The sequence below is a fragment of the Daucus carota genome, chromosome 3, assembly GCF_001625215.2.
Source record: "Daucus carota subsp. sativus chromosome 3, DH1 v3.0, whole genome shotgun sequence".
In the NCBI taxonomy this organism is placed as follows: domain Eukaryota; kingdom Viridiplantae; phylum Streptophyta; class Magnoliopsida; order Apiales; family Apiaceae; genus Daucus; species Daucus carota.
In genome coordinates this window covers 60723551-60733241 of record NC_030383.2, presented here as the reverse complement: position 1 = coordinate 60733241, position 9691 = coordinate 60723551, and the positions used below count along the sequence as shown (strand labels likewise).

General features: G+C 31.4%; 1 protein-coding gene across 1 annotated transcript; it reads left to right on the top strand.

Annotated features, from left to right (window-relative positions):
* Nucleotides 1-2870: 2870 nt before the first annotated feature.
* On the top strand, nucleotides 2871-7720 carry LOC108215227 (importin subunit alpha). The gene is made up of 11 exons (XM_064089927.1): nucleotides 2871-3267; nucleotides 4101-4197; nucleotides 4281-4372; nucleotides 4445-4576; nucleotides 4755-4940; nucleotides 5032-5195; nucleotides 5309-5387; nucleotides 5698-5826; nucleotides 6713-6840; nucleotides 6950-7325; nucleotides 7436-7720. Exons 1-10 carry the CDS (start codon nucleotides 3055-3057, stop codon nucleotides 7320-7322), a joined length of 1593 nt encoding a protein of 530 aa, XP_063945997.1. The 5' UTR covers nucleotides 2871-3054; the 3' UTR covers nucleotides 7323-7325; nucleotides 7436-7720.
* Nucleotides 7721-9691: the final 1971 nt, after the last annotated feature.

The window sequence follows — 9691 nt, the reverse complement described above, 5'->3', positions numbered from 1 at the left end:
ATTATTATTAGAAACATCATCAAGTAGTTTCATAAAAAGCATATACAAAAGATTTCAGGGAATAAAAAAGCCTATACAAAATATAATAATTATATTTGCAAATTAATATAACAAACATAACTCGAGTTATGAATCCTTTATAATTAAAACTAAAGTTATTATTTTTCTATGAGCGGATAACTAAATTCGATATGATTCAAATCACATATATTCTCAGTAGTCCCACTTTTATTGTTCCCGAATATATTCTAATTAATTAAATTTAATATATTAGTAATTTTTAAAAACATTAGTTTTTTCAAGATTATTTTTTAATAAGTCATTATCCAAATTTTCAACAATTAAAATGATGGAGATGCGAAGAAATTTTTTTATCAATTTACTATTCCATGTGTACGCCTCCTTTTCTTATATTATTTTTCATTATATATTTAGGCACGCATTATAAAATACATATAACATATAGTTTATAATTTATTTTTAAATTAATATTTTTTACAAAATTATTATATAGAGAAAAATTAATAGTAATTTGTGTCCCGCATTTTATAAAAATCTTAAAATACGTGTCAAGGTCCCAAAATAAACGACCAAAAAAAAACAGAAGCTATTAGTTTCAAATTTGAATATTATTTTTGGGACAAAAACTTTGAAAAACGAAACAACAAGAATAAGGATAATATATTTTATCAAAATGTAGATAGATTTTTATTTTAAAATATTATTTACTTATCAAAGTTAGATTAAGTATTAAACTTGAAGTTAAATTTCTAATCAAATTTTCTAAATACGAATCGGACCAACCATTTCCCGCCTCTTCTTATAAAAATAACAATGATATTCTATTACTAGTTTCTAGCTAAAATCTGAATAACATAAATAATCTCCCACAATTCTACATGTTTCGATTCTTGAAGTTTCTAATCCACGTTGTTTAGAGAAACAACTATTTCTCATTGTTTATATAAAAAATGGGATGAGCGGATTTTAAATTTCACTTGTGCTCTTGCATCTACTTTTGTCGGATATTTTATTAAAATATAGTGATATAACAAAATTATAACATAAAATCAAACATTTTGTGCGGAATTACTTATACATGATTGTTAAATTTAGTTTTCTTCGATAACTCAAATCTCATACGTTGCATAGAACGTTACTTCATATATAATAAATTATCGTAGGTAATAATATAATGTTGTTAGATCATTTTAATGACCAAAATCATGTAATTTTGTTTAATGCATTTTCACATGACTGTCCTTCACAATAATTTAGAACTGATTTAATAATTTGTGTCAAATGATTAATATTGAAAATATATAAGTCTTTGACAAAAATATTTATAACAAAACATTAATAAAAATTATTCTGGTAGAAATCATTTGTTATGTGTAAATTTTCGTCTTAACAAGATTAGAAATCAAACTATTTCACATAAGAAAAATTGAATTATTTAAAATTAGAATTATCTAATTAATTACAATTTAGTACTCTTAATACTTTTCTTAGTTCTTACAATCCATAAATAAAATTTGTTATTATTTAATTGACAAAATAATAATTTCTAAATGTGGATTTATACTACCAATTAATCTATTTCAAATGTACATATCATAAAGATCACATGGTTTATGTATATTTTTTAGAGCTTAATCGGGGGTCCCATGATTATTCTCTTATTAATAGTTTTTTTTAAAAATTTATAAATTTAAAAGATTTAAAGATTCAAATTTGAAAGGAATATTATAAAAACTGTAATAATAATTCAAATTATGATCTAAATTTGAATTAGTGCAGAATATTTTTTAATGTAAGAATCGCAGTCGCTATCTTTTGGATGTGTACTGACTAAACAACGAGCTCACGTAATAACCAGCAAACTACGTGAATCATTAGTGAAGGATGTTGATCCAAATTTGAAAATGTTATTCACTCGTCCAAATTTAGTCAGATTGGTTTTGAAAAAAAATAAGGGCTTTTTCGCCCAATCTCTTGAAATTTTTTACAAAAATAACTTTCAATATTTTTAAAAATACCATTTTTCATAAATTATTTACAAAAATACGACTGGCCACCTCTGCAAGCTCATTTGCAACAGCATTTGACAACAGTTGCAACTTCGTTTACAACACCATTTGCAACAGTTCCAAACCGAGGTTGCAGAAGTTGTAAATTGTATTTTTGTAAATAATTTAGAAAAAAAATTGTATTTTTAAGAAAAAGTTAACGTGACAGTATTTTAGTAAATAATTTCTAAAAAGTTGGTATATTTATAAATATTCCTAAAAATAATCATTCACATATTTTTAATTTATTGAATTCAAAATTGACTTGTACTTTTGATTATTTAGTTGACATGAACAAGTAATGATTAGTTAATAAAATTTAAATTTAATAAAATTTATAACTTTTTTGTCAAATACACACACACACACATATATTATATATATATATATATTCACCAAGTATAGTCAAAATATCGCTTGTAGCATATTATTTTCACATTAATGCTTTCAGCTTTATTTTCTTGACTTTGACGTGTTGATCATTATTTGTTATATTACTAACAAAATTAATTATTTATTACTGACAAAGTATATGATTTTAATAGTATATATAAAAAAGTCTTTAATTTAGTTAATTAATTAATATTGATTGAATACTAAAATGAAGCAATTCAATCCAATATATATGTAATATAATATAAATATAGTAATTTATATCAAAATATGGATATATTGTCAGTGTTATTAATGTTTGGATGGGAATTTGGCTAACAATTTTTAAATATTTAAAAAATATATAATATAATATTATTATCCATATTCTTATGTAGCCCAAATTTCGAAGCCCAACACATCCAAGCCCACCCTCAGATCGCTTACCCTTTTTGAAAACCATTCCTCCAACGCTCTCTTCCGCCTTTTCTCTTTTTCTCCCCCTTTTCAAAACTGTCTCTATCTCTCTCTCCTTCCTCCCATTTCAAATTCCCCACCTATACACACACCTATACATACACGCATCTCGATCCGCGCAACAACCGCCGTAACCATGTCGCTGAGACCGAACGCGAGGACCGAGGTTCGCCGGAGCAAGTACAAGGTCGCCGTCGACGCCGACGAAGGCCGGAGAAGGAGAGAAGACAATATGGTGGAGATCAGGAAGAATCGGAGGGAGGAGAATCTGCAGAAGAAGCGGAGAGAAGGCGTGCAGGCGCCGCAGCTCGAGAATCTCTCTGCTACTGCTGTTCAGATTGAACAGAGGGTATAATTGTCTTTTTTTGTGCTAATTATTCGTGTACATGTGATTGGATGCGATTTGGATTGATTTCTTATAGTTTGATTTGTGTTTGTGTGCTTCGGATTCGATTTTGATTGATTTCGTGTAGTTTGTTTGTGTTTGTGTGCTTGCGATTGCTATCGGTTTAGGTTATGTGAAAGTGGATTGAGATTAGCTTGGATGTTTAATTTGTGTGTGATTACGATTAAATTTTCGATTGTTATTAATTTCAGTTAATTATATAGTTAGTGATTAATTGATTACGGCTTGTTTGTTGATTATATGTATGTTCTAGAATCGAGCTTAGGTTGGATGGTTGATCTGTGTCTGTTGTGGTTACAGTGGTTATTGTTTTGATTTTTATTTGAGGTGGTGATTTTTGGACAAGTGTAGAATGAGCTCAATGTAAGGTTCGATGATGAATTTTTGAGATTTAGCGGTTCTTGAAAAACTATTTTATAATTGAGTAAACGACCCTCATGTTTTATTAATGTGGAGAAGTACTAAAATGTTTGTGTGTTAATTAGATTTGCCAGTTCGATACTGATCAATACTAATGGTGGCATCTATATAGTTCTATATTTTTATGATATGAAATGATAGGGTGTTATATTGTTATGATATGAAGTGATAGGGAGACTGCAGGGACATGTGTAGACTATATTGGTATCCTATGATTTGATTGAGATATTTGAATAGAGTTTTTGCATAATGTTGGTACTGAAACATCTGAATTGAGTTAATTTTTTTATATTTTTTTTATGTGATGTGAGGTAAAACGAATGTATGTGTAACGTACATTAACAATGATTTTGCAGTTAGAATCCCTTCCAGCAATGGTGGCTGGTGTATTTTCAGAAGATGGAAGTTTGCGACTTGAAGCAACATCTCATTTTCGAAAGCTACTTTCAATAGGTTTGTTTGGTTCATTTAGCCCTTAGACTATTTCAATCCACTCATGCATTTAGTTGTAATAAACTTCAAGTTCTCAATTACAGAACGCAATCCTCCAATTGAGGAAGTTATTAAATCTGGCGTTGTTCCCCGCTTTGTTGAGTTCCTTGGACGAGATGACTACCCACAACTACAGGTTTGATTATGGCGACTAATTGTTTGCAATGTTTGTCTATATGTTTCTATTCCTAACTTGTGATGCCCATAGTTTGAAGCAGCCTGGGCCCTGACTAATATTGCATCCGGGACATCTGATCATACCAAAGTCGTGATTGATCATGGAGCTATTCCTGTTTTTATTAGACTTCTTACATCTGCAAGTGATGATGTTCGTGAACAGGTATGCTATGAACCATTATTATGATTTATGATTCTCACTGACTTTATATATTTCACTTTCTCAAGCTACGTTGTTTGCTTAATTACTGTTTCATATATGTTTGTGCTTGCAATGAAATGTCTGTTAGTAGGATGTAAACACAATAATAATAACTTCAGACATCTCTTTATTCTATTAGGCTGTTTGGGCACTAGGGAATGTAGCTGGTGACTCACCCAAATGCCGTGATCTTGTTCTTGCCCACGGAGCTCTGATGCCGTTGTTGGCACAATTCAACGAGCATGCAAAGATATCAATGTTGAGAAATGCAACATGGACTTTGTCAAACTTCTGTAGGGGAAAGCCACAACCTCACTTTGAGCAGGTTAGGTCGACACAAGCAATATACATTCTTTCCACTTTTCTGATGCCTTTTTGTTCAGCTAAGCTCATCTGCGTCCAAATCTTTTGATCAGACAAAACCAGCCCTACCTGCTCTTGCTAAACTCATAACTTCAAATGATGAAGAAGTGCTTACAGATGCCTGTTGGGCATTCTCCTATCTTTCTGATGGCACTAATGATAAAATCCAAGCTGTTATCGACTCTGGTGTTTGCGGACGTCTTGTTGAACTTTTATAGTGAGTGATTGATATACATTATACATAAAGTAATTGGTTATATTTTTAAATTTATCTTTCTAACCTTGTAAAAGAAACTTGACTTTTGTTTTTATTTTTTTACCGTTGGTTAGTCACCCATCATCTTCTGTTCTCATTCCTGCTCTGCGCACCGTTGGTAATATCGTCACAGGGGATGATATGCAGACACAGGTACTGTTTCTTATCTGTTCTTTGCTGCTCTGTTTCTTATTGCCATTCTGTTTATCCTACTCTGATTTTACTTGGGCAGTACATTGTTCTGTCTACTAGAAGAAACTATGTTGGATTTGTTGGTCTTACCTTATGCTACTTTTTTAAGAAACATTTCCTGACTAATGGATATTAAGCCCTTGCAAGGGGGCCAGTTTTTGTTCCAGGAAGTGTCTAGCTAACAATTAGGTTATTGGCACAGGTGTTTTTGAAGTTAATTTTCTGCTTGCTAGCAAAAAGCCTATAATATGTTCTTCAATACCCATTTCAGGTCATCATACAGCATCAGGCTCTTCCATGTCTTCTGAACTTGTTGACGAATAATCACAAGAAAAGTATTAAGAAGGAAGCTTGCTGGACGATCTCAAATATCACGGCTGGCAATAGTGAACAGATACAGGTATGCATGTTGGAGACTCACATTTAAAATTTTTGTAGCGTAAGGCAACTTTAATCCTATCTTAATGCTACATAAATTTACAGTTCAAATGATATACTCAAATCTGAAACAACTTAATTTTAACAAAATGGTTCATTAGTAGATGGGTTACCAAATGAATAATAATTTTCAGATCTCCTAATAAATAGATAGATGGCAATTATTAGATCCAGTATTCGAAAATCTAATAAAAAGTTAGATATCTGTCCACAACATATTAATTCTTAATATACAAACATCTCATCAGTTTATTAGTTTAAATCTCTAAAGAGTTGTCAATATTATGGTAGTATAGTCTAACTATATAATATTATTATAAATTGTTTCAGTTCTCTTAACAATATATTTTTAATTGTTGACATTTAGTTAATAGAATTTTGCTGATTTTTTGAAGGCAAATATTTTTTTCCAGCTTTTAATTGTAGCATATAGTTAGTTGCGGCTGATTCTTAGCATATTAAATATAAGGTCGCGCTCAAGAGAGAACCAGTCACCATATAACCACTAAGGTTCTGCTGCAAAACCCTAAATTTTAAATAGATTTTTAGGATCTAAATCTAAATACATGTTTTTTCATTGTTGTGTGTGTTCAAAAATAATTTTAAAATATAATACATAGATATTGACATTTTTTGCATGTGAAGTTCTACTGCAGAAACCTAACTAATACTTAAGTTCTACTGCAGAAACCTAACTAATACTTAAGTTCTACTGCAGAACCCTAACTAAAACTAGAAATAAGGTAAGGGTTCTATGGGTTCTCTCTCTAATGGTTCTCTCTTGAACATGACCCATTTTTTATTGACGTATCCCCAGCATATTCTAATGCATATTTGACAATATTCAGGCTGTTATTGAGGCTGGTATTATAGGCCCCCTTGTTCAACTGCTTGGCACTGCTGAATTTGAAATCAAGAAAGAGGCTGCCTGGGCAGTTTCAAATGCTACATCTGGTGGAACACATGAACAGCTCAAGTACATTTCCTTGCATTTTCTTTCCTGTTCTGGATATTTGTAGTTTTATAAATTTATCATACTCTTCATCTCCTCAACATAAGTTTGAACTTCTATTTTTGGTTCATAGGTTCTTGGTAAGCCAGGGATGTATAAAGCCTTTGTGTGATCTCTTAAATTGTCCTGATCCAAGAATTGTTACGGTTGCCTTGGAAGGCCTAGAAAACATCTTAAAGGTTGGAGAAGCTGAGAAGAATTTGGGTCATACAGGTGATGTCAATGTGTATGCGCAGTTGATTGATGAAGCTGAAGGCCTAGAGAAGATCGAAAACCTTCAGAGTCATGACAACAATGAAATTTATGAAAAGTCTGTGAAACTTCTCGAAACATATTGGTTAGAGGATGATGATGAGCAGTTACCAGGTGGTGATACTGCTCAATCCGAGCTTAAGTTTGCTGGTAATGGACCCTCGGTTCCATCCGGTGGCTTTAGCTTCAGCTAAAAGGTATGCCTACTCTGTTTCATGTCCCTTGTGCTGGCTTTTACTTTCCCATTTGGTATATTGCTTCACATTGTTGCTGATATGGTCTTTTGGGGTTCACTTCATGGATTCAGGTATTGAAGTCTATCTGGATATGCTGGGATGCCATTGCCTTCTGGACCAGCTGGGTTGCATGGGGAGGAAATATTACTCTTTCAGACAGTTAAAAGAAAAACGGATTTCTGTCCAAGGAGACCATATTTCTTGTTGCAAATAATTTTGGTTTGCGGCAACTTTTATCTCCTACTTTTACCAAATAGCTTTTCTATTTGAGCCTTTTTATTATTTAAATATTGGGATTGGTTTACAATATTAAAACGTGAATTTTTCATGTCATGAAATCACAGTTCGTTACTTTATTCCCTTGGGATTGGTTTACAATATTAAAACATGAATTTTTCATGTCATGAAATCACAGTTCATTACTTCATTTCCTTTTTATGGATCAATTACAAGTTTCAATCAGCCTTATCTTATGTTTCTGCTATATCACCTCTTTGTGACAAAACTGAAGTCGAAATAATTAGGTTGGTATGCTTTGGTTTTGAAAAAAATTCGGTTTGTTTCGGTTAAACAAAAGAAGCACTATTTGATTTTTTGTTTTTTGGTTCGGGTTTGAACCGAAGTGACCGAATGCTCATCCCTATGAGTTCATACCACTTATTTTCCCTCACTAATCTTGTGAATATCTTGGAGCTTTTTTTTCATCAAATAAATTCTTTTTTCTCTTAATTAATCTCTTGTTTTCTCTTCTTGTTTTAACTATTGAGTATAAAATAATTTTTTTTAAATTAAAAAACATAAATTATAACTTATAACTTATGGATCTTGTCACTTATAATCCACTTTTTTACATTAAACAATAAGTTACTATCAATATAAGCTATTATTCTCTCCGTCCCTCATTAGTCATTACATGTCTATTTTGATTTTCATGGAGTGAAAATTTTTTGACTGAAGATTACAATAAGATATTTATTATTATTAAAATCTAAAATTTGCATAATAGACTAAATATACTTTTTAATGATGTAATTATCATTATTTTTTTATTATATGATACATTTTTTTTCCAATTATATGATATATTTAAATATCAATAAAAATATAATTAATTTGACTGATCAAAAGTCAAAATAGACATAAATTGCAGAGAAAAATGATGCCGTTGCCTTAGAATTACTACTTTTTAATCCGGTCAGTGATATTTAACGCATTGTAGATATCAAGATTTCATTTTGTTCGATTACTCCTCAAGTATCGGGGCTTTTAAGGAAAATGTGATGCTCAGAAAATCCAGTCACGATATCAAACTTGGAATTAGGGATGAGCAAAACCGAACAAAAAACCGAAACCGAAACCATAAAAAACCGAACAAAATTGCACTCATTAAAAACCGAACCGTTTAATAACCAAACCGAATAGAAACCGAACCAATAATATGGTTACGGTTTGGTTTTAAATTTTTTAAAACCGAATGGAAACCGAATATTGAAAAGGGTAACCTTTTATCGTATATTTGTCTTTCTTTTGATTGGTGAGATTAAAAAGTTTCTATAATTTTCTAATGTTACAGTGTTTTATATATTGCAGAGGAGTTTAACAGCGTGCAGAAATTCTTTGGCGAATGCATAATCGAGGAATAAGCAGTCTACTGATTCATGATTGCTACCAGCCTTGAGCCTACCACTGTTGCCTTTCTGTTCTGTTCTACTTTGAAAAGACTTTCTTTCTAATTAGTTGCATAATCTGTTATGTTAGTTTTTGATCCGGAGGAATTTGTAACAAACTGCATGTTTTGTTCCTGGACTGCTGGTCTGCTGCATAATAGTCAGTGCTTGAAACTGGCATGCTTTAGTCCTGTATTATGTTGTTTTAAATTCTGTATCTTAATCAGATTGTTATGCATCATTTTTAAAATCCAAATTGCTAGCAGTATTTTATTATTATGCTGTTGAGTGTTGCTGGCAGTATTCTTTGTGCATATTGTATTCTGACAGGTTGCTCCTGGTGGCCAGTTTGCTGGCTAGTTTAATTTTGAGCAGTGTAGATTTTGTTACAAACAAAGGTGGAAAGCAGAGTTGGGATTCAAAGGACATTAACAGAGGCCATTTCGAAAGTCATTATTGGCTTCTTGCTGTTCCCAGAAGCAATGCACAGGGATATTTATTTGACATGGTTTCACTAGCATTTTAAATCTGGAGCTCCGTGTGATGTGTTCTGTGATTACGCTTTTGGTACTAATTTTTATTATTTGGTTTTAAAACCGAAATCGCACCATTTCAAATCGAAACCGAATTAATAAAATCGAACCGCACCAATATTATTTG

Coding starts and splice junctions, on each gene's coding strand:
- LOC108215227 (XM_064089927.1), top strand. CDS start 3,055: ATGTCGCTGAGACCGAACGCGAGGACCGAGGTTCGCCGGAGCAAGTAC. Junction 5,827..6,712: donor GCAATAGTGAACAGATACAG/GTATGCATGTTG, acceptor GACAATATTCAG/GCTGTTATTGAGGCTGGTAT. Junction 6,841..6,949: donor GGAACACATGAACAGCTCAA/GTACATTTCCTT, acceptor TTTGGTTCATAG/GTTCTTGGTAAGCCAGGGAT.